This window comes from Manis javanica, chromosome 8 (genome assembly GCF_040802235.1).
Source record: "Manis javanica isolate MJ-LG chromosome 8, MJ_LKY, whole genome shotgun sequence".
In the NCBI taxonomy this organism is placed as follows: Eukaryota; Metazoa; Chordata; class Mammalia; order Pholidota; family Manidae; genus Manis; species Manis javanica.
The window spans coordinates 13,562,316-13,587,881 of record NC_133163.1 but is presented as its reverse complement, the minus strand read 5'-3'; the positions used below and the strand labels follow the sequence as shown (position 1 = coordinate 13,587,881).

The window sequence follows — 25,566 nt, the reverse complement described above, 5'->3', positions numbered from 1 at the left end:
GATTTCTGGAAAGGATTCTCTGCCCTTATCAAGGCATATGCAGGGCAGGAACACAACATTTTCTAAGTCTAGACATGAGTGTGTGAGGAGGTAATGCCTAAAGCTGTTGGCACGAGGGGAACTTGTGCACATGCTGGCAGGGCCAGAGCCCGAGAGGTGAAAGGGTCTTAGTCCGTAGGTCACGTTCTAAAGCTGACCAGTGAACCATCCCTGGAGCTGTCCTATCTCTAAATTTAATGTTCTATGAGATAATCTGTGCCCTTCATGTTTAAGCTGCTTCCATGTATGATTTGCTGTTACTGGCAGCCAAAGCAACTTCATATATATATATAGCTGCATAAATATATTTCATGTAGTTTATACCTCCACCCAACAAATATTTAATGAGGCTGCCCCATGTACCAAGCTCGGGCTTGTGAAGCAAGGACACTCTGTTTCTGCTTTTCTCGGCTTACCATTTTCTCCAGTCATTAAAACCTCTTTGTATATATAATTTTAATGGCTACTTTAGTCATTTCCCTATTATCTGTCATTTAGGTTGCTAAGGATTTTCATTATGAAAAGTAAAGACATGGTGAACATCAATGTACATAATTAGTTACATTTCTGATGCTTTCTGGAATATATTCCTAAAAATAGAGAACCAGAAAAGAAGATGTATTTTTAAGATGTCTGATACGTATTCCAAAATTGCTTTTTAGACAATTTATACCAATTTATATGTCCCCATGCCATGCTTGAGATTTGCTGCTGTATCTAAGGGTACTCTCATAATATATATTCATCTTTTTTTTCAAATGTTTCTAGAAGAAAATTGTGATTCAAGTCTGCAAGTCACATTACCCAACAAATCAAAGGCATAAACAATTAGAGGGGAAAGAGTTCAATAAAAGAGACTTAAAAGATATAATGCATGGACTTTGTGAGGATCCTGACTCATACAGATGGTCTGTAAAAAGATGTTTTTTAGAAACTTGAATATGGACTGGGTAGTATTTGGTTTTAAGGAATTAGTGTTAATTTTGGCAGGTATGATAGTGGCATGTGGTTAGGCTGATGAAATAAAATCCTTGTCAGTTACAGATACATTATTATTAATGGATGAAATGGCATGATGTCTGGGATTTACTTTAAAATACTCCCCCAAATAAGGGGGCTGGGGTGGGATAGGAGAAACATGATTGGCAAAATGTTGACAGTTGCTGAACTAGGAAATGAGGGTTTATCCTCCCTACCTTTGTGGTTTGAAAAATATAGGCAAAGCTTTTCAATTTTTTACTACTAAATGTTTTAGAAGAATATGTAGTCGATAGCATGTGCTAAAAGGCTGGGAGACTGCTGGCCCGCTTTCCTCTCTTCATATCTGAATGAAGGGCTCTGTTGGGGTTGAACGGGACCCCTGGTTGCTTCATTCTGGCCCCAGGGACACCAAGGAACCTGGCTTGGTCCCAGAAGCTGCCTGAGGCATTACAGTCACATTAAAACAGATCTGAAATGGTTTAAAGACACTGGACTAAAGTAGACTGCCAGGTCTTCCCTAGTCCCCAGCCCCCAGTCAGCCAGCTCATCTCCCAGATCAGGGGATGCACACAAATCAGAAGACCTTGGGCTTGCAGCACAGGGAAAAAACCATGTATCGAAAAGCACCACGTTTATCGAAAAGCACCACGTTGACAAGCAGTTTCATCTGTGTGCCTGTGAAATACACGGAGACTGAAATGCATGGGGTGAAACAGGTTTTTTAAGCAGATTTAATTACATTGCTTGTTGGAAGAGGCGTGCATACATTCAGAAACGTGTGTTTTAGTAAATGAAAATTGTAGGGTTTCGGTTTCTGCTGCCAGCCAGTCCCCTGATTTTAGTTCCAGATCGGCAGATTTAGGGTCTGGGCGTCTATGCAAAGCACGGCACTATAGACACGGGGTTCATTGCCCTCCCTCCATTCTCCCTCTGGTGAGTACACTGGGCAGTGGCTTGCCCTCCCTTAGTAGTCGGCTGGAAAGGCCTGGGAGACAAAACTAATATAGGTTATAATTCTGGCTTTACAGCTTCAGTAAGTTGCTTAGTTTTTGTAGTCCTCTCACCCGTGAAATGGGACTAGTAATGAACACCCAGCCCCTCAGAACAGGCCTGAGGAGTCAGTGATGGGTGGTAGGCGGTAGGCCTTGGATAAAGCCTGCGTCCTTTTCCTCCGCCAAGTAGGACCCTGAGGCTTATTATTCCCAGTCCAGCACGTCCTTAGTGCTCAGTGCTATTAGGCTCACAAAGGAGGAGGCTTTCTAGGAAGAAGCCTGCATTGTCAGCTTACACTGCCTTAAGCTCCGGGGGTAGGAACGGCTATGGGCACACCTCCAGGGCACACACGAGGAGGCTGTCTCCCACTGTCTCCACGGACACCACTATTTTCTCTTAGTTTTGCTGATTGAAAAGATGGCAGTGATCAATTAAAGGTTACAGCATATCCTTTCTCTAATAGAACCATATGAATAAGATAGAATCTAGATATTTTACATCCCAGGAACATGTCATAAAATCACTAGTAGTCTCATTCTTTGGAAAAAGCAGCTTATCAAGCTTGTCGGCTGGCTTCAGCAGTGCACCTGTGTGTGCGAGTCACTCCCCTCGAGGGAGGCTGCAGCTGGGACCCTGAAGCCAGGGCAACTCCATTGGGCCTTTGTTTTGGTCCGTGGCTCACTATACCTTGTTTTGTAGGTAAGCAGCTTCTCTGTCCCAGCCTGAACACTGGCCTCCTTAAGGTCAAGGACCTTACCCTGTCCAGGTCACCATTGTGTGGCCAAATGCCTAGTGCAGTCCTGTGGAGAAAATGAAGGTTCCTGTGGCCAGAATTCTCACCTGGCCCTGGTCAGCTAGCTCACTACATATGTGTGGGCAATGCGTTGCTCTTGACTCTATATAAAGAGCTCCGCCCAGGGCTCTGAGCGACATGGTGGCATGGCTGCAAGAGAGCCGAGGCTGGAGTGGTGGCAGTGCCGAGGACAGAGACTGAGACAGCTGTGGGGACAGAGGGACCCAGAGGCAGAGACCGGCTTGCTGCACGCAGACTCGCTCTGAGTGGACGAGATTCTAGTGACTGACCTGCCACCATGGAAATAAAGTTGGGTATAACCCTTTCAACCCAAGAATGTTCTACTGTCATTTCTTTGGTCACATTGAATCCATAGTGAGCTTGCCCAGAGCTGAAACCCATTGGCAAGACAAGTCCCATGAACTTAACAGGTGCTCAGTAAATTATTGCTGTTACCTTTGGCTGAGAGCTCCTTCTGACTGCTGCTGCTGTTCTCCAGGAGTAAAATAATGAAGTGACTTCTGGGATCAGAGGGAAGATTTTGGAAAAGGAAACATTTGCCTGTTTGAATCTTGTGCTACATGAGAAAGTTCTCTTCTGATTGTTGGCAAGCGCCTACCCCCACCACACACACCTTCTACTATTTCTGGGCCTTCCCTGTTTTCAGTGACTTTATCCAGTTTCTGGAATATTGTCCGGTCAATAATCAATCCCAGATAAGTGTTTCTCCTTTTTTCTGCTTGCTGCCTCAGTTGTTTCCAACGAAGAGAGCAGCAGTACTCCTGGCCTTACAGCTTTGGGGCAGGGGCTCCAACTTTCATTTTCCTGTCTTCACGGTGCAGACGCGGTCCCCGGATCTGCTGTTTCAGGAGTTCACCAAGCCAGAGGACATGCGCCAACATCCTTAAATAGCCAGAAACTCATTTCCTGACACCTTGGTTACCCCCTTTTCCTCTGGACTGGGGAGAACAAGGCATTGCTCTTAACTCAGTCATTAAACTCAGTACGTTTTTTCTTTAATCTCCACTGCTTCAACCATGTCATTCCAATTTGAGATTAGGGATAAGAATTAAGGATATTAACAAGAGAAAACACAGCAAAGACAAGTTCTTTACATAATGAAGATATCCAGTAAAGGAGACCTGCTCTGCCAAGAATTGCTGAGGGCCTTTAATTTTGAAAATAAGAGTTTCCATAGAAGAGATGAGGGTCTGATTTACTTTGTACCATTAAGGGCCGTAGATGTAACTCCCAGTGAAGTTATTCCCTCGTGCCGGCTCCTTCTTTACTGAATCAGCCTGTGTCATCCAGCTGAAAAGCTGAATTCACTGTCTCCCTCTAGTCTGTTGGTTATACGATGTTAATTTCCTGCCCTAACATAGACCCTGTGTGCTGAGAAGGGAAAACTTGATTGGAAAACTAAATGGCAACACAGTATGTATCCAGGGTGTTTAGGAAAGGTTGCCCCTTGGCTCTACCTGAGGAGAGAGCAGGTCGTAATCCCAGAAGCCTACCCACCTCAAGGTCTGATCTGACCACCTCCAAGGGTGATCTGGGAGGCAGCCAGCAGCTGAGCTGTGGCAACAGAGAAAGATGTGGGCTTGGAGACAAGTAAGGTGTTATCAGCAAAGAGGATGATGGGTGAGCCCTTGAGATTCCAATAATAGGGCCCAAGTTAGGAAACTAAACTTGAAAATAAAGTAAAAGGAAACAAGAAGGTTTTATTGGCATAAAAAACTGAACCCAGAGAGGCCTGCTCATCAGTACTTATTTTTTGAGTGGTGTTTATTCAGAGTGGCTTTGATACCCATGCCCTCAAACAAATCACCCGTCTCAGGTCACTGAATCATTTGCTTGGAAGGAGCTCATCACGTCCCTCAGGGTGGGCTGGCCAGCCCTGTGTGCCCCTTAGTGAAAAATACTGTGTATCACTACACTGTTCTATTTCTCCTTTTTCTCATCAACATCCATTGTCCTACAAATGGCATTCTTAGTAACATGTCTGTGTGCATGGGTAGAAAGGTTAAAAAGTGGCAATTTTGAGCAATAAGAGGCAAAAGCAAGAGAGACATTTACTATTTTATCAATCTGTCACAACCAACACCTCCACTTTCACTCCCAAAGCAGGAGGTGTGTATTTGAAGAATTTTGTTGAAAAGATAGGAAAATCTTGAGCAAATTTCTCATTTCTATTTATGCTGGTACCCACTGTTTCTCTGCCTGAAACATCCCCGTCACCAACACACGCCTGTTCCCAGATCCCCAGGTCGGAGATGGGCTCCCCTCTTTGCTGCTCCTGTACCTCCTCCACAACACTTGCCGCATAATGTCACAATTACCTCCCTAGACTAGAGCTCCGTGAGGGCAGGGACCACATCTGTCCTTTCTCCAGTTCTGTCCATGCTTCTGGAAGGGCACTCTTCTGCATGTGTTTATAGGAGAACTGAATTCCAGTGAGTCTGTATAAGCCCTTTCTTTGTATGAGCCTTGGTGTGAAAAATGTCTGTTGAGTGGGGTTGTGGGCTCGGGTACTGTACAGGGCATCCAGCAGTCAGCAGGGGAGGCTGGAACCCAGCCCGCCTTCTCATCACCTAGCCGTTTGCCGCAACCTGGGTTCCCCTGGAGGAAGAGGTACCTTATGATTTGCACGATAGTGGTTTTCAGCAGCAAAGCTCTGAACAACACTTGGCATCTTCAAAAGGAAGTGAGAATTCTCTCATTCCTACCAAGGCTAGGACTGGGTGCATTTATGGAACCATTTCTTCAGGTCCTTTGCCCACCATTGAAACCACAATCTAGAGCCCATTCACAGCAAAGACCTCCCTCATTCTTGTCTCCTCTGATTTTTGTCTCCTACAGGGTTTGGGATGACAACTCCAGCAACAGTAGGAGGAAAAATCTTTCTGATCTTTTATGGCCTCATTGGGTGTGCAAGCACCATCTTGTTCTTCAACCTCTTTCTGGAGCGCCTGATCACTGTCATCGCCCATGTCATGAGACTGTGCCACCAGCGGCAGCTCCGGAGACAAGGGGCCCTGGCCCCGGAAAGCCCGAAGAACCCGGGGAAGCACGAGGTGGGCGGCCCGGCTGGCTGGAAGCCCTCCGTGTACTACGTCATGCTGATCCTGTGCACGGCCTCCCTGCTCATCTCCTGCTGCGCCTCCGCCATGTACGCCTCCATCGAGGGCTGGAGCTACTTCGACGCGCTCTACTTCTGCTTCGTGGCTTTCAGCACCATTGGTTTCGGGGACCTGGTCAGCAGCCAGAACGCCCAGTACAACAGCCAAGGCCTCTACCGCTTCGCCAACTTCGCCTTCATTCTCATGGGCGTCTGCTGCATCTACTCCTTGTTCAACGTCATCTCCGTCCTCATCAAACAGTCTGTGAACTGGATGCTGAGGAAGATGGGCGGTGGGTGCCGTCCGCAATGCCAGAGGAGACTGTTGCGGTCGCGGAGGAACGTGGTGATGCCGGGCCACGTCCAGAACCAGTGCAGCATCTCCATAGAAGCAGATAGGGTGACGGAGAGCGACGCGGACGGGCGGCGTCTCTCGGGGGAGATGATCTCTGTGAAGGACTTCTTGGCGGCCAGCAAGGTGTCACTAGCCATCCAACAGGAGCAGCTGTCTGAAACCGCCAACGGCTGCCCCCACCAGGCCAGCACGCTGTGCAGGGACAGTGAATTCTCAGGGGGCGTGGGGGCCTTGGCCATAATGAATAACAGGTTGGCAGAGACCAGTGAGGACAGGTAGGAGCAGGGAGTGGCCAGGGGGCCCGGAGGCCGAGGGGACTGACATCTGGCTCCCCCCTGTGTGGGGCTGGCTTCACTCGGGAGCTCCTCTCTGCCTCTTCAAGCCCAGTTCCAACGAACGGCCGTCTTCCCAGGCTGTGGGAACCTGAAGCCTCACAGCCTTCCTCCTTAAAGTCTTAAGAATGACTCACAAAAGTAGCCTAAGACATTGCATTGTTTCTGTACTCAGCTTGTCCCAGGGTTGTAACTGCCTGAAGGAAGAAAGGTTTAGGTAAGGCTTGATTTCCTGCTGATCTGTTCTTCATTTGGAAATCAGAATCCTGGAGACCCTAATTTTCCCCTGCAACTCTAAATGGCTGAATGCACCGCCTCTCCCTGTCCTTTCAAAAACGGGGGGCGAGGGATTTTGAATAAGTGTCTGGGCTCGGGGCTTTCTTCAAAGCAGATTTGTCCATAATGCCATGCATAGGAAAACCCCTCTTCTTATACCCACTTCTCTGCTCTTTGTGTTTCCTTGCCTTTATTTTTAAGATCTTAATGCCAGAATGAGGTGTCTGTGGAACCTAAATTCAGTTTCAGGCCTTTAAACTACAGCACAGTGTGGCGAAATACACTTTTGTAACTAAAGGAGACAACTTAACATTTTCCCGCTGAACAATCACAGAGACTATTTCATTTTTACCAGGGCTTGGAGCCCACTGCAAAGATAATGGCTATTTATTAGAACTGAAAGTTGAATAAATCCTCATTTTATTAACTAAGATTACATGAGTGCTCATTATGGACAGGGGGAGTACCTAATGAAATAGGCATTTATTGTGCTCAGAGAAAAAGGAAACAGGAAATTAACCTTTAGGGATATGAGCATCATCTCAGATTCTTGGCTGGAGAAACATTCTAAGCCAAAAAGTGAAATTTGGCTTCTTGTCTAATCTGTTTCAGTTCTGCCTTCTGGAAGGGTACCAGGTCTGGTTACATGAACTCCCAAGCAGTTTAAAATGTTCATGCTAGTAGCAGGGTCTGTGGATCTTCTTCAGATATGCAGGAGAGAACATTCTCGGGTTTGAGAGCAAAGTTAAAAAGAAATAGCTATTGTTTTATAAGCAAACAGTGGCATGCATACAGCACTTTCAGAAATGAGGTCAGACAGTCACAAGAAAGAAGATAAGGCAGAAAACCTTTGCCTGGTGAAACTGAAATGTTAAGAGAAAGCATCAGAGCTGGGAGGTCTCTTTGGAACCGTTGTATCCAACTGTCTTGTTTTTTATACAATGAAACAGGCATGAAGGGCTTGCTCCTTGTGTGAGCTCTTAGGGCTGATGGTGCACGGCAAGGAGGAGGATCAGAGCTCCTGAAGGGGCAGTCAGGCTCCTGGCCCACAGCTTCAGGACACTGCCTCAACAGCTCCCTCTTCAGGCTAAGTCGTCTTTTCTTCAGCTGGCAAACCCAAATATTTTCTCTGCCATGCCAGAAGTATCCAAAGGCAGAAGTCTAATAGTAGTACTGGGTTTTGAACTCCAGGGCTGTGTGGCTCCCGTTAAGGATCTTCCACTGTTACCTTGTAACATTCTTAAAGGGGAGCATCCTGGAGCTACTGCAAAATCCTTATTAGGAAGCTCTGATCACAAACCGAGCTCCCCAGAGGCTCTGCCCTGCACTAGACGTTAGAGATGGGGAGAGGAGCTGGGTCTTGTCCCTGGGGATTTCTTGATCTCCACATTCCTGGTTCAGGGACCTGGCACAAAGCAGGTCCTTGCTTCTCCAGTCCAGGTCCCTAGAGACCTTGGAGCTGTGCCAGGAAGTCAGGGAACATCGGTTAAGCAAGGCACATCTTAGAGGGTCAGTTTTACTAAATGATTTTGCAAAGAGATGTTATGTGAAAACACACGGCTCTATTTAAGTAGGTTCCAAAACTGGCATAAGCTTTAAAGCTAAACATGAAAAAAAAAAATTGAACTTACAATAAGTTGCCCGAGTCCTCTCTGTCTTGGAATGGGTTGGCCATTGCCAACTGGATTGGCCGTTCCCTGGTGGAAACATTTGAGAACCAGTGTAAAGAGAGAAGTGTAGTGCTTTTAGGATAGAGGGAGGGAGGGAGGGTAAGTGAATGGATGGGAGTAAGACATGCCAAAAAAAATTGCAAATCTAGGAATCTTTATTTAATTAAGTCATACCCATAGGCATGAATTGGTCAACTAGTGAATTTCTAGACAGTGATATCAAAGCTGGAGTTCAAAACCTGGAGCCCACAAATCCCCTAATATTGTTATGCATACACACATGATGTGAGAAGAGACACACACGTGTGTAAACAAGCACTTTCCTGGGTAGTGAACTTCATGGTTTTCGTCATGTTTCCACGGGGTCCTCACATCTTCACTAGAGTAGAAACATTTACAGCTATTTTTCTCTTGTCACCTTTGCCCCCACTTGGCATGTCTCCAGCCTCCTCACCAGTTCTCACTATTGCACTCTCTGGACACTATGTGGTCTCCCTATAAGAAACCATGTTCTGCCACCCTGGCAGTTTGCTGACCAAGAGGAGAGTGGCTGTTTGCAGAAGGTGTTGAGGTTTGCCTGGGGTGCTCTTGTTTAGGAACTCAGAGGTGCCCCTGAGTGATAAAGGGACCCACTGACTCAACATCCATGAAGCTTTCAGGCTTCCTCTGTGACAGGGCTCACAGCAGGGCTGTCTTGAGTTCTCTGTGTGAACTGGCCCTTAATTTAGGGGCTTCAAAGCCCAGGCACAGGACTTTCTCAAATGACCATCTCCCCACACCCCTTGCATAAGTTTTGCCATATCTCCATACTTCCTTAAATAGTACCTTCTTAATATTTAATCAAGTCCATTTTAATTAGCTTTGTTTTAAAAAGGAACTTTGTCTCACTAACTAAAGGGAGGACTGGCATCTCTTGCCATAAATAGAAAATACAGTCATTGTAAAAATCAAGAAATGAAGGTAAAACTATGTTATTAAATTCTAGCCAGAACCTGTATCCTGGTAAAGGCTCTAATCCTAAGACATTTTCTCTCGGTTAAAGATGGAGATTGGCAAGTGTCAGGGAGGTGTTAAAGACACACCGGCACTGGAGACTTTCTTCATGATGTAACCGAAAGGACTGGAAGAGAATTGGAAGAGGAGTTTCTTCCTCAGTGTGTGATTTGATGTTAATTCGTTCTAAGCCTGAGGGCCCCTACAGTCAGCTTGTGTTCCACCCAAATGATTCCACATTGGAGGCCACGTAAAAGTAACAAAGTGCAGCCAAGTTCTGAGGTTGACTGAGCCCGTGGTGAAGCACAGTTCTTGGTCCCTCCGTACCTGTGATGTGGAAATGGTAGCAGCATCAGATGAGATGAGGTGCTGCTCAGGGCAGGGCTTTGTGGCTGCTCAGGAGCTGCACAGGCAGTGGGCGCTGGTGGTCCATGTGCTGGGGGAGTGGGTGGGGGTATATGTTATACCCAGTAGTGAAGGATCGTGTTTTGTTCTTCCACCTGATACCCAGCACTTGTCACCCTGTGCTTCCTTAGTGAGTCTTGATTGTTAAATGTATCGCTCTTGGTGATGATTTTTATGAGACCAAAAGACATCAAGCCCTTCATTTCTGTTCCACTGAGTCTTTTCATTTCAGTGAGAGCAGAAACAACCAAACAACTTGACATAGTAAAGTGTTTTGGAAAAGCTGTAATATTATCTTGTCTATTGCTAGGATTTTATGGTTTTTAAGATGTATCCATTTACAGGAATAATAGTTTGACCTTTATAATCACATTGTGACTTTGATGTATGGCCAGGGTTGAGAACCTCTTTTTAGGAGCTTGTCATCTCAAGTTCCGGAAATTATTGTGTCTTGTTGATAATGATGATCTAATGAGAACAACACTTGACCTGGCATAAGCTTTTATACATCACAAAGAATTTCCGTGTGCACCGTAATCAATTGATTCTGATAACAATCTGGGGCAAAAGGCATCATCATTCTGCTGAGGAGGAAACTGAAGCTCAGGAAAATTGAATGACTTTATGAATGTACAGCCTCTCTTCCTAGATAGAGCTGGAAGGAACATACTCTCAGCCAAACAATGAAAAAGAGCTGAGTTAACTTAAAAATCATCATTTTAGGGAAGCCATTGGTGAGCTAAGGTTGCAGCACAACCAAAATATGAGGAGAAACAGACATCTGTGTAATCACAAGTGCTCACTTACCTGGGGTAGAAGAGTTTAACTGGAACAATTGATGAATTTGTGAATGATGAGTGTAACCTGATGGGACAATGAGAAGCCCTGAGGGCCACAGAAACCATGGAAGCCCACACCCTTTTGCAGGCCTTTTCTTTCTAAACTCCTCTGGGCACCCATAGAAAAGACCAGAAAGAGCTCCGAGAAAGTATCTGTTATGATGCAAACATGGGGGAGAGAAAGGCAACCATGTGGGAAGAGAAACTCTGCTAGGACCCTACCTCCCTGTATGACCTATGGAACAAAAGCCTCAATCAGGCAAAGGAATGGCAGAAAAAAATCTGCTTCTCTTTGGGCACTGGTGGAAACTCATTGCAGTTAGGGGATGAGAATAGGAAAAAAAAAATCCCTATTTCTGAGGGAGAGGCAAGAACGCATGCTGCACCAACAGCTGCCGACAGGGAACAGCCCAGAGAATTGGGAAGACCAAGCTCCTGATAGCCAAGGACACAGTGCCTATCTAAAGTGAAGGCTGAGTCAGAACAACAGAAACTCTCCCAATCTTCCCTACCAAGCTATCACGCTTCAGATAACAAGTAACAGCAGAGCACAGAGACCCTCCCTGAGACACAGCCGAGGAAACCTAAAGCTCAAGATCGCAGACATTGCTCTAGAAAATCCGGTTACATCCTAAACACAAGATACTGCTATACAAGAAAGTAAGGCCTGAAATGTACTGAGGATAAACACAGCAATAGGGAACCTCAAATCCAGCCCTACTCCTAATCCAAACACCCATGCTGTTTATCAGCAGGAAAGGCATGCTTATAACAGGCATAAAAACACTTTATCTCAGTCTCTGCTGACATACTCAAGATGTCCAGTTTTCAACAAAAATCTATGAAGCATATAAAATAAATAAATAAAAGAAAGAAAGCATTCCCATAAAACAAAGCAGTCATTAGAACCAGAATCAGATTTGAAACGGATGTTGGAAATATCTAGTAGGGAATTTAAAATAACTATGATTAGTATGTTAAATGTGCAAAAGGAAAAACTAAACATCATGCAAGAGCAGATGGATAATTTCAGTAGAGATATGGAAAAACTAAAACAGAATCAAGTGGAAATACTAGAAATAGAAAAAATAGAAGCAAAATGCCTTCAATGGGCTCATCAGTCAACTGACATAGCCAAGAAGAGAATTCATGAGCTTGAAATAGATCAATAGAAGTTACTCAAACTAAAAAATAAAGAAATGAAAGAGTGAGAAAAATAACAAACTGTAACATCTGCCAGTTTGGGACAATATCTTACATACTAGTACACAAGTAATTGAAAGACCAAAGAATGAGAACAGAGCAGAAGGGAAAACAGTTGAAAATTTTCCAAAATTAATGACAGAAACCAAGATCCAAGAAACTTATAGAACACCTAGCAGGTTATTACATACATATATACTGTACACACGCACACACCACATACCCCTAGGCATATCATACTCAAATTGCAGAAAACAAAAGACAAAAAGAAATCTTGAAAGTAGACAGAGAAAAAAACATATTCACAGGGACAAGATAAGAATTGTAGCAGACATCTCATGAGAAATCATGCAAATCATAGGACCACAGTGCGATGTCTTTAAAATGTCAAAATTTAAAAAAAACTGTCAATCTAGAGTTCGATATCCATCAAAAATATCTTTCAAAAATAGAGGCAAAACAAATATGTTCTCAGATAAAAACATTCATTGCCAGCAAACCCACCCTTCAAGTAATGTTAAAGAAAGTTCTTTAACATTTTTAAACAATGGGAGAGAAGGAACAACTCTTGTATACAGAAGAATTCCAATTAATAAACATAGAAGGAATTGGGGAAGTCGAGAATTACCATTAGAACACCAAAGTAATAATTGCCACAGACAAGATCCACTGATGATGCTAAAATTAATGATGAAAAAGTAAAGGGGGGAAAGAGACCCTCCTGGGACCATCAAGCTATGCTGCTGTTACCAGACCCCAATGCCTCCCAGAAATGGATCTCTTTTCTGTGTCTCAGAGCCATTTCTAACTGTCTTGAATTTCCCAGATGCCAAAATAACTACTCCAGAAACTACATTCTTAGTACGTTATTAGGTGACAGTTTAAGCAGAATCAGGATTTTTTCAGCCTCAAAGGATCTCCACCAAAATATTTCATAATCAGAAAGAGAAAAATAGTAACTGTACAGGGGAGAGTTCTTGCAGATACCAGATTAACCAAATGAACAGTTGACATTACCAGGAGTAAACACTAATGTCATGGACCATAGGAAATGAAGCACTGGGAAGGGTACAGCATCTCTGAGATTTCCTTTGCAATAACTTTAATCATGAGAAAACATCAGACAGACCCAAGTGAGGAACATTCTATAAAATAACTGACAACTATTTTTTTTAAAGTCTCAAGATCATGGAAGACAAGTAAAGACTGACAAACTGTTACAGATTGGAGGAGACTAAGGAGGCGTGACAACTAAATGCAGTGTTGGAACCTGGATTAGATCCTGGAACATAAAAAGGACACTCATGGAAAAATTGGAGTGAAATCCAATCAATTCTGTAGTTAATAGTATTATGCTAAGGTTAATTTATTGGTTTTGATTATTTTTCTATAGTTAAATAAGATGTTAACATAAGGAGAAGTTGGGTGAAAGGTATGTAGGAACTCTACTATTTTTACAACTAAACTTCAAGTCTACAATAATCTCAAAGTAGAAAAATTTTTTTAAATCAAGGCTTTTACAAAATTGCACACAGCCAGTCACACCTCAACTTGGCATGTGATTTAAGTTCACATCTCTGATTCCAGTTCAATTCACATGCTCTAAGCAGGTCTTGATCATTGATCTAAAATAAAGCAGTAGTTCTAAGAATGTGGTCCCTGGACCACTATCATCAACAGCGCCTTGGGACTTTGGGGAAAAGCAGATTCTCAGGCCCCAAACCTGACTTAAGGAATCAGAAACTCTAAAGGTAGGGCCTCGCAATCTTATTTAACAAGTCCTCCAGGCAATTTTTTTCAAACAGAGTGCTGTTGGGAGCATGAGCTGTAAAGTGGGGAAAGAGACCCTCCTGGGACCATCAAGCTATGCTGCTGTTACCAGACCCCAATGCCTCCCAGAAATGGATCTCTTTTCTGTGTCTCAGAGCCATTTCTAACTGTCTTGAATTTTCCAGATGCCAAAATAACTACTCCAGAAACTACATTCTTAGTAAGTTATTAGGTGACAGTAATGATTTAGCATCCTAGATTTATGCAGAAGGAGGCTCTTTTTTGTTTTAAAATATATATATATATATTTTAATCAGCTCATAGTTGTCCTAAGGAATAAGGTTTCTGTGTATTCCTAGGGCATTTGCTGATTGAATTTTATTTAATTCAGTTTTGTTTAATTCCAGCAGCTGACCTTGGAATTAGTCATCCCAGAATTACTTGCCAGAGGGAACTCTGCATCCAGTATGTACCACCTTCCTCAAAATCATCAGAATCACGTAGGGAGATTTTCTTTAGTGCAGAAGCTCAGGTTTTTCCAAAGACCTCAGTCAGATTCTCCATGTGTGGCACTGAAGAATCTGCACTTTTAAGGCATATCCCCCCATAAAAATCAATCTTGCATACAACAGGCACATCACATTAGTGATGCTCCACATCACTAGTCATCAGGGCAATGAAAATTAAAACCACCATGAGATATCACCTCACACGAGTTAGAATGGCCACTATCCAAAAGACAAGAAACAGCAAATGCTGGGGAGGATGTGAGAAATAGGAACCCTTGTACACTTTTGGTGGGAATGTAAATCGGTACAACTGCTGTGGAAAGCAGTATGGCGATTTCTCAAAAAACTAAAAATAGAAATACATTTGACCCAGTAATTCCACTCCTAGGAATTTACCAAAAGAAAACAAAATACCTGATTCAAAAAGATATGCACCCTATGTTTATCACCTCACTATTTGCAATGGCCAAGATATGGAAGCAATCTAAGTGTCAATCAATAGGTGAATGAAAAGGATTGTAAAAGAATACTATGAACTCTGTATGCCAATAAATTGGATGACCTAGATGAAATGTACAAATTTCTAGAAACATACAACCTACCAATTCTAAATGATGAAGAAATGAAAAATGCAAACAGACCTTTAGAAATTGAATCAGTAATGAAAAAAACCTCCCAACAAGGAAAATTCCTGAACTAGATGGCTCCACTGGTGAATTCTACTAAACACTTCAAGGAGAATTCATGTCAATCCTTATCAAACTCTTCCAAAAAACTGAAGAAGAAGGAGCACTTCCTAATTCATTCTATGATGCCACATTACCCTAATACCAAAGTCAGACAAGGAAACTACAATACCCCTTATAAACATTGGTATAAACATTAACAAAATACTAGCAAGATGAATTCAACAACAAATCAAAAAGATTACAAACCATGACCAGGAATTTATTCCTGGAATATAAGGATAATTCAACATATGAAAAGCAATCAACATATATTAATAGAATGAATGGGGTAAACCACATAATTGTATCAATTGATACAAAAACAGTTTCAAAAATTCAACACCCTTTCACAATTAAAAAAAAAACACCCAACAAATTAGGAATAGAAGGACACTACTTCAACACAATAAAATACATGAAAAAACCACAGCTAATATCATACTCAATGGTGAAAGACTGAAGTATTTTCCTGTGAAATCAGGAACAAGGCTGCCCACTTTAGCCACTTCTGTTCAACATGGTATTTGGAAGTTCTAATGAGAGAAATTAGCAAGAAAAAGAATCTATAAGTGAAGCATTAAAATAAAAAGAAATGTAATTACTTCATCCTCCATATTTTTCATTGTCTAACCTTACATGGATATTTTGAGAAATCTCTTGAAAAGAAGAAACATTTATTTGATGTTTAATGATTTCTTCTATTTCTTGTCAGTTATTTCTCCTATTAAATTCAAGTAAAATTAAATTTAGTTTTTAAAGTGTCATATGTAGATTCATCCCATTCTTGCAGTAGCTTTTCTTTCTATATATAGCTATTTGTCCATTTATCCATCTATCCATATTCTGATGTCTCAAAGATGTCTGAAATTATGTTCATTTAATATTAATTATGTTATTTGGAATAATTTTCAACTTTCATACTTAGTTTTTTCTGCAGTGTTTAAATTGTTTTTATTAATTAAAAATTTTTAATTGAGGTATAATTGACCTATTAGTTTCAGGTGTACAACATAAAGATACAATATTTCTATTACAGAATGATCACCACAATAAGTCTAGTTAGCATCTGTCACCGTACAGTTATAAAAAATTTTTTCTTATAATGAGGACTTCTAAGATCTCTCTTTGACCTTTCAAATACACAATTCAGTATTATTAACTATAGTCACCATGCAGTACATTACATCCCCATGACTTAATTATCTCATAACTGGAAGTTTGTACCTTTCGACCCCCTTCACCCATTTCTCCCACCTCCCCACCCCCACATCTGGCAACCATCAATCTGTTCTCTATTAACTTGGGTGTTTTGTTGTTATTGTTTTTGTTTTTTATTTCACATATAAGTGAAATCATGATATTTGTCTTTGTCTGACTTATTTCACTTAACATAGTGCTCTCAAATTCCATCCTTGTTGAAAATTATTCCATTGTGTATATATGTCACATCTTTATCCATTCATCCATGGATGAACACTTAGGTTGTTTCCACATCTTGGCTATTAAAAGTAATGCTGCAACAATCATTTCGAATTAGCATTTTCATTTTCTTCAGATAAATACCCAGAAGTGGAATTGCTCGACTGTATAGTAGTTCTATCTTTTAATTTCTGAAGAACCTCCGTACTGTTTTCTACAGTGGCTGCACCCAATTTATGCCCCACCACCAGTGCACAAAGGTTCCCCTTTTCTCTGCTTCTTCACTGACATTGTTTATTTAATCTTTTTAATAATAGCCATTCTGACAGATGTGAGGCGATACCTTATTGTGGTTTGATTTGCATTTCCCTGATGATTCAGTGATATTGAGCATCTTGTCTCATACCTGTTGGCCATGTGTATGTCTTCCTTGGAAAAAATGTTGCTTCAGATGCTCTACCTTTTTAATTGGATTGTTTGGGGGGTTCTTTACTCTTGAGTTGTATGAATTCTACACATGTTTTGTATATCCTTTATCAAACAGATAATTTGCAAATATTTTCTCCCTTTCAGTTTGGTTGATTAGCAGATTGTGAGCAAAAATAACAGTAGTTTGGGCTGATGGCCACCCACCGCAGCAACAAAAACCTGAATCATGTCTTTTCAATTTGTTGATGATTTTCTTTGCTGTGATCAAGCTTTGTAGTTTACTGACGTCTCTCTTGTTTATTTTTGCTTTTGTTACCTTTGCTTTTGGAATCAGATCCAAAAACTCATCACCAAGCCCAATGTCAAGGAGCTTACCGTGTGTGTTTTCTTATAGGAATCTTATGGTTTCAGGTCATATGTTCAAGTCTTTAATCCATTTTGAATTAATTTTTGTGTGTGCATTGTATGATACTAGTCCAGTTTCATTCTTTTGCATGTGGCTGTCCTGTTTTCCCAGCAGCACTTATTGAAGAGACTGTCTTTTCTACATTGTGTATTCTTAGCTCCTTTATTGTAAATTAATTGACCATGTATGCATGAGTTTATTTCTGGGCCCTCTATGCATACTTAACTCTTTCTGCAGTGTTTAAATTCTTTATATGAAGCACTGATCATTTTTATAAATCCACTAGAGGGATTTTTTTTCTCAAGAGACAATAAGACATGAAAACAAATATACTGAAGATGCTAACAGTAATTAATTCTGAGTTGTACTGTGGTTGGCTCATAGTTGCTTCTTTGTAGCTATCTGTTATTTTTAAGTATTCAAAAATAAAAATGTAAAATAAAGTGGGCCCAGTATTATGTAGTGGAAAAATCAGATTTGGATTTGAATATTGACAAGTTTGTTAATTTCTCCAACTTTTGGCTTCCCCATCAGTGAAACAGAATGATTATGCTTACTTTACAGCTGAGTTGCACAACTTAAAAGATATAATGTCTGTAAAATGACCAGAAGTTCCTGGCTCAATGAAGGGAGTGACTTTGACCCTGTTCTAGAAAACTCCAGGCTGTGTTTATGGACATATTACTGGCTCCCTCTTATCTTAGAGTCATCCTGGCAGCTGTCTTTTTTCAGCTATCACTGTGCCTATTGGGCCACTTACTCTTTATTGCCTCTCCTAATCGTTGCTCCTAAAACAGACTGTCCAAGTATCTAAAGCATCCAAAATATGGTAAATTCTTTATTATATACAAGTTAATAAAGCTGAAGCAGTCTAAGCAAGAATGACTGACATTACTGTTGGGGTTTTATGGCAGCAATTTCAAGTATTTTAGGGCCAAATCTGCTCTGTTCATCCAATCAGTCATTCATTTAGCAATTACTTAGTATCTACCACCTGCCAGGTACTGTCCTGGGCATTAAAGGTAGAAGATGAATAAGGTACAGTTAACTCCTGAGATCCACAGACTTCAGACTTTGTTCTACAGTGTGGAACTTATCAAAAGATTGGCCTCAGATCTTTAGATGGGTGTTAATGTGAATTTCTCTGCCCCTTAAGATCAGTTCAAAGCCCTTCCCTCCCCACCCCTAAGATTGCTGGGAATTCTAGGGCAGCTTTGCCTTTGTGGTCATCTCTGGCTCTGATATTCTCAGTAGTCTAACTAGTGTGTGGTGGTGGTTGTTTTTTATGGGTCCTTAAATGCCTTCCCATGTGAACACAGGCATGGTTCCTGTTGTGTGTGGCCCCCCACAAGCACATCATTTATTCTTCTGGCTTCTCTCTCCCTCTTCTCCTCTAATGATAGTTCTTTTATCTATCAGCTTGACTGGGCCATTGGGTGCCTATATATTTGATTAAATACTATTTCTGAGAATGTCTGCGGGAATGTTGCTGGAAGAGGTTAGCGTTTGAATCCACGGACAGAGCAAGTCAGATAGTCCTCCTCAATGTGAGTGGGCACCATTCCATCCCTTGACGGTCCCAACAGAACAGAAAGGTTGAAGAAGGTTGAATTTGCTCTCTACATGACTACTTGAGCTGTTCTGCCTTGAGAGTTCCTAATTCTCAGACCTTCAAACTACACTTTTCCTGAGTCTGCAGATTACAGACAGCAGATCAGAGGACTTCTCAGCCTCCATGAACATGTGTGCCAATTCCTCATAATAAATCTTTTTATATATCTCTATCCATGTATCTGTCTACCTACCTACCTACCTATCTGTCATCTACTGCTTCTCTGGAGCACCCTGATGAGTGCACCTTCCCACCTCACTTTCTCATCCTCTCCTGCATTATTCTGGGGAACTACCAGTTCTGCAAACTTTTTATGAAGAATTGTAATAGTTTCTTTTCTCCCTTGTCCTTCCATTTTGAATTATACTCCTTCAATGAGAAAAGAGCCTATTGCTGAATCTAATAAATATATCAAATTAGCTTCACAAAGGAAAATTCTTCAAAATTATTCTGATAAGGATACTATTATACACTGAAGTCAAAGATCTTTCTCAGATATGGAGTTACTGGGGACAGGAATATCCAGTTACAACTGCATTGTTTTTGATCCAAAACATTTCCAATTTCCTATTTTACTTTTTTCTCAGATTGGTGATGGGGGTTTGGAGGATCGTATGATAACATGGTTTGACTCCCTGTATGAAACAGACTGACAGCTTCTTGCAGAATGTTTCAAGTATCCATTCTTGATGCTGTTCTTCATCTATAGAAATTGCCTCTCACCCAGAAGCTCTCAAAGAAAAGTTTGAGAAATGTTCCTTCAATCAGTTCTATTTTCAAAGCCTTTCATAAGACCCTTAATGACAACCCTTAACTGTTCCGTGAATAGGGGACATAAGGGAGTGGATGCCATTCAGCAGATGATCATAATTAAGTTGCCTGGTAAGTTTCTTAGTCAAAGTTGCAGGGACGGGCTCATTGCAGGGCAGTTCCCACGACCACTAGTAGTTCAGGTGGTTGGTTGCATTTCAGCCACAGAACAACCCTTGGCTGCGGCTGCTGAGCAAATGAAGAGGTTGATTTGCAGATATTACAACCTTTCCACCCCTGGACTCTCCATTTTCTTGCTCAACTTAGCCCATGTGATCCCTCACTTCTCCCATTCCCTTAATTTCCTACTCCTTTAATCTCTTCACTTCGGAAGCCCATCTCTGGTGCCACCCGTGCCTGACCTGAGCCAGTCTGGTCACTCACAATTCTTAGGCTCTTTGTGCAGGACGATGGTGAGCACCAAGAGCTGATGAGAGGTAGTGACCCCACCAGCCATGGTGCCAGGAAATAATGAAAGCAGGTCTTAGACCAAATTCCACCCATGCAGTTATTTATTAAACATCCATTTGGTAGCATGAAGGTCCCATGTCAGTCATACAGCCCATTCATTCTGTGAGCTCAATGAGGTCTCAGCTCCCATCCTGTGTTCTCTGACAATGTTGCACATGAAACACTCAGCAGGGAAAGTGGACCAATGGTCGGCATCAGGCAACCAGAATCTAGGTTCTGTGTTAGGAGACCGTTTAGAGACTGGGCTCCATCCCTACCCCTTTCTTCTCTGCACATTTGGTCTCTTTGATTGGCTCTACTGTGATGACAGTTAACACTGAGTTCTTGCTGAGCACCAGGCATTGTGCTAAGTGCCTTATAAACATTATTTTATGCAGACCCCATAATAACCGTATGATGTAGGAACAATTATGCTCCCTGTTTTACAGCTAAGGAACTGGAGCTCAGAGAAGTGACTTGTCCAAGGTTACAGAAGTGAAAGACGCCCAAAGTCAGAGGAACAAAGAGGTGGGTCTGGCTGATGCCACAGCTTTAACCGCTTAGCCGTGTACCGCATTCAACCAGTTCACCATGCTTGAGTCACTCCTGGTGAAACAGTAACAAGAAACAGAAAGTTCCTTTGATCTGCTACCGCATCTCTCTCCTTTCCTCCAGAACCATGCTGCCTCAAGAGAGGTATGACGTTCCCATTCCCTCTTCTCAACCCTTCTGCCCTGACCCTGTACAGTCAGCCTTTGCCTCCACCATACCATGACGGTCACCAGCACCACTAGATACAGTCACCAGCAGCCTCCGTATTACCAGATCCCACGGACGCATTGCCACAGCCCTCACTCAGTCTCCCAGCAGCATTTGGCCCTGTGGTCCACAGCCTCCCTGAAATTGTGTCCACCGATCTTGTTCCTACTTCTCTGAGGCGTCGCATCGCATCCATCCTGTTAACATTCTCCAGGGTGTGCTCACACCCACCCCCATGGCTTTCACTCATGCTCTGGGAAACCCCACTTAAATCTCCACTGATGGCATTGGTCTGTCCCTCTGGACATGGAGAAAAAGGCAAAGCAGGTTTCAGCCTGTGTAGGCATGCTTTCTTCGTAGACATTTCTCTCCCCGTTATACTTTGCTTCAATATGAGAAGTGTAGTGGATGAGGTTTCATCCACAAGTTAATGCAAAAACCTGTAACAGGCCTTTAGGGTTGCCTAGTTAGCATTAGCAATGACAGAAACACCCTTTGGTGGGTGGAATTGCAGGTGAACCATCAGGATCCACTGTGTGGTTAAGTATGAACACTGGCCAGCCCGTATGATCAGGAAACCACTGGAAGTCTGGTAGCAGATCAAAGAGCACACGGCTTTCCTATCCTGCCATAAGATGTCGCTGCTCAAAGCTCTCATGCATGGGGTAAATTTATGTCCCTGAGATGGAGAGAGGTACCTTTTCTGCAATTCTGACTATTTATGAGATGATCTGGGCAGTTTCCTAATAAATGGCTGCATGTTTGGCAGAATTTGGAGTGAGACATGTGCTGTCACCCACCAGCTGGTAGTGGTTGTATGGATGGGGCCCCAGGCCTCCCCCTGCACCCATCAGCTGGTAGTGGTTGTGTGGATGGGGCCCCAGGCCTCCCCCTGCATCCCTAGCTGGTAGTGGTTGTGTGGATGGGGCCCCGGGACTCCCCCTTCACCCACCAGGTGGTAGTGGTTGTGTGGATGGGGCCCCAGGCCTCCCCCTGCACCCATCAGCTGGTAGTGGTTGTGTGGATGGGGCCCCAGGCCTCCCCCTGCATCCATCAGCTGGATGGGTGGATGGGGCCCCAGGCCTCCCCCTTCCCCCAGTCACCAGAAGATGCCCAGAGTCAAAAGGATCTGACATTGAATAAACACAAGATTAGCTTTTGGTTCATTCCCTTTGGGAAGGATAGAATCTAAGGTCATTTAAAACAGTCCCCCTTGTGCATGTTTTTTGATACTTTTCAGAATAAATGTTCTATTTGGAAATAATTCTTAGGTTTATAGAAAAGTTGCCAAGACAGTACAAAGTTTCCATGCGCCCCTCACCCAGTTTCCCTGAATCTTACATCCTATATAACCATGGTATGATTGTCAAAACTAAGAAATTAACATTGGGACATTCTATTAACTAAACTATGCTACTTGGATTTCACCAGTTTTCCCACTGAGGTTCTTTTTCTGTTCCAGAATTCGGTGCAGGATTCTACATTTCATGTAGTCACCTTGGCCCCGGAGTCTACTCAGATCTGTGAGCTCCTTTGCCTTCCATAGCCTTGACTGTGACTATTTTGAAAGGACAGGTCAGGTATTTTGCACAATGTCCCTCAGTTGGGTGTGTTTTCTCACAGTTAGGCTGGGGTTACTGGTTTGGGGGAAAAGTCAGTGCCCCCAGCACCCACTGAAGCCCCCTCTGATGAGCAGGTGGGCTCTCAGGGTGCTCTGTGGGAGCCACAAACTGGAAAGGCAGCCCAAGGGATCAGGAGGTGGTGCCTGGGAGTTAAATGATGGGGTGGCACCCTGAAGGGCTGTGTCTGTTTTGTGCTAATGTAGGCCAAGGGCTGGAGGAAGGAAATGATTGTTGTTGGTGGGGATACATACATCCGAGGCCAAGGGAGGATAGGACAGCTGGGTATAGGAAGCCCCAAGCTCTGTGGACTAAACATCCTGCCACTCTTTGAGACTCCCGCCAAGTCAGCTTTTCCATAATAAAGCTGTATCTGCTGTCAGGAAACAGAGAGAGGGAGAGAGGAGAGAGATGAAGGAAGGGGTGAGAGAGAGAGAAAGAAAGCCAAGAAGGAAGGAAGCAAAGAAGGAAGAGAAAAAATTGAGGTACGGGAGGGAGGGAGGAGAAATAAAAATTATGAATATAAATCACCTAGGATTACATTTGTCCTTATACTAATGCAGTCATAAAATATAATTTTTAATGTTTATGGAGGAAAGGGATGATGAAAGTCACACCACAGCCCTGCTCCAACTGCAGGCAGGCAAAATTCCACTCTTAGTGATTTCTGAATCTACTTATAGGTCCCTGAGGAACAGGGTTCCTGGAACATTTACTTGGGGTGAATGTTTCAGCCAATGTTCCTACTAAGAGGGAAAAGATACAACAGCAGAGAACCCTAGGTGCCCGCAGGGGAAGGGACAGTGTTGAAGTGGGCAAGTAGTGGTTGAAGGCGGAATCCACAATGTTGCTAAGATCTGGACTTAACCTTGACAGCATTTATTCCATTACCCCCACTGGGACTGAATCCTCATCCCACACTAATTGGATTAATGGTAAATGGCAGAAATAAATGGACAAACAGGCTAACAGGTTAAATTAGTTTGAAAGCAGAAGTGAAATTAAGTGCATGGAGCCTGAGCCTCTGGAGGAAGAAGCAAGATCATTATTAAAGGAGTATAGCCAGACATACCCCTACCTTTTGGGAGCTCACTGCCTAGGGAGAAAGACACATAAATAAGGAAATAATCACGAACTAATATCACATTAAGGGGACAATAAGAATACAGAATTGGAGAACCTATGCCTCAGAAAGTCAAGGATGACTTCACCAAGAGGTTACATTTAGACTAGGTCTGTAGGCTCACCGCATGAAGACACAATGTGAGACGGCGAAGGGACATGAATGGTGGAGTCAAGCAGACCAGGGTTACAATCCCAGCTCCATTCTTTACTGTTTGTGTGACCACAGACAAGGTATGTAGCCTAAGACTCATTTCCTCAATGTATAAGATATCTCACATGAGGAGTGCTTGGGAGGATTAAAACAATAATGACTATGTAGCACTGAGGTGCTGCCTGGCACCGGATAGGCTCTTTGTCAATAACAGTCACAAGAGAAGCAGGTGCATTAGAAGTTGAGAGTATGTATAGAGGTGCACTGGAAGGATGAGTCACACAAAAGTCAGGGAGAAGCTGTGTCAGAAGGCTTTTGGGGTGCAGAGAACCTGGGTTTGAGTTTCTTCTAGTCCTTGATTTACCAGCTGTGCGACCCTGGGCTAGTTATTTGACGACTGTAAAACTGTGACAATAACAGCACAGCCTCACAGGACCTGATGAGCTAATGCATTGCAAAATGCCCAGCACAGAGTGAGCCAGCAGTAGATGGCTTGTTCCTGTCATCATCATTGTTCATTTTGTCATCATTTGGAAGAGGAAGTGAAGGAATGGAGCTAATAACCACCCAATCAGATCTACTAACCTTGACAGTATTTATTGATAGGTTTATCTCCTCGCTCTGTGTCCTCACTAGAACGTGCGCTCCACTGAGGGTGGGCTCTTTGTCTTGTTCACTGCTGTGAATCCGGATCTAGTACAGCGCCTGGTACACAGTATATGCTCTGTAAGCATACATAAGAGAGATGGATGGATGGATGGTGGCTTGGTTTGGGAAAATTGCAGGGAGGCCCATTGCAGGCAGCACTCAGAGCAGGGCTGTGACTGCGGCTTCCCTCCAGCTGCTATTAAAGCTCTGGAGAGGTTTCCAGCAGTGGCCCTTCCAGTAGTGTGAAGCCCTTGCAGGTATAGGTGGGAGAAATGGGCAAAGGTGGAGTGCACCCCAGCTCCTGAACATAGGCGCAGGGTCAACTGGACCTTCAAGGGGGTCCTTGCCAGCCCCAGCCACTGGCCCTAGGGAGCCTGGCCTGGCCCGCCACAGAAGAAGGGTGCAGGGAGTCCAAGCGGTAGGCATGGCCTCTCCACCTACTCAGATTCTTGACTATCCTTTGCCAGCTCTTCCTGAGTGTGAGGAGACCCACATTCAAGTCCTGGTTCTGCCACTCACTGCTGTGTCCCTTGGGCCAACTATATGCCCATCTGGGCTTCAGCTGCCTCCTTTATAAAATGGGCATGAGAAGACCTACCTACTAAATTGTCGTGAGCATCGGACACAGACCAAGTGCCCAGCATAGCACCAGGCACAAAGGAAACACTTAATGGAGGTGGCTGCTGTTATTATTACCGTTTTAATTACTATTCATAATAAAAAGGCAGTTACTAAATTGTTGTAAGTATCATTGCAGCCCAAAGGAATCTCTCTTTGTAGCTGAACAGCATAAAGACAACTTTTCCTGCCTCAGCTGCAAAATTCCCCTCTAGATGCAAAGCCATTTGGGACCGTGACCATCCTCTGCTTCTTCCTGCCGACCGGACGACCGGAGCTGCCAGGACACCTGCATATTCTCTGTTTCTCTGTGTCTCTGTCTGTCTGTTTCTCTTCTCCACCTTCCCCACCTTCCCTCTCCTTCTGACTCCTTCACCCTCAAAAACAAAGGTCTTTCCTGAGGTCTTCCCGGCCCCACTCTACCACTGTGGACCAGCAGTGACCCTCTTCCTCTCTGCCCCTCCCCGTTTATCTCAGTCCCCTGTGGGGCTTTGCACAGAGCCTCAGTTGCCTCAT

General features: G+C 43.3%; 1 protein-coding gene across 2 annotated transcripts in view; it reads left to right on the top strand.

The window, feature by feature from the left end:
- KCNK13 (potassium two pore domain channel subfamily K member 13) overlaps window positions 1–20,820 on the top strand; it is a 115,960-nt gene extending 95,140 nt beyond the window's left edge. The window contains exons 3-4 of one of the 2 annotated variants that reach the window (XR_012133722.1): window positions 5,666–6,828; window positions 20,580–20,820. Coding sequence is in view for 1 of the 2 variants with exons in the window: in XM_036991492.2 (XP_036847387.1) it covers window positions 5,666–6,558 (893 nt within the window). In the remaining variant the exon portion in view is untranslated. Of the gene's footprint in view, window positions 1–5,665; window positions 7,324–20,579 lie in introns of those variants that run through there. The other variant, XM_036991492.2, reaches the window with a different exon arrangement.
- The last annotated feature ends 4,746 nt before the right edge of the window (window positions 20,821–25,566 follow it).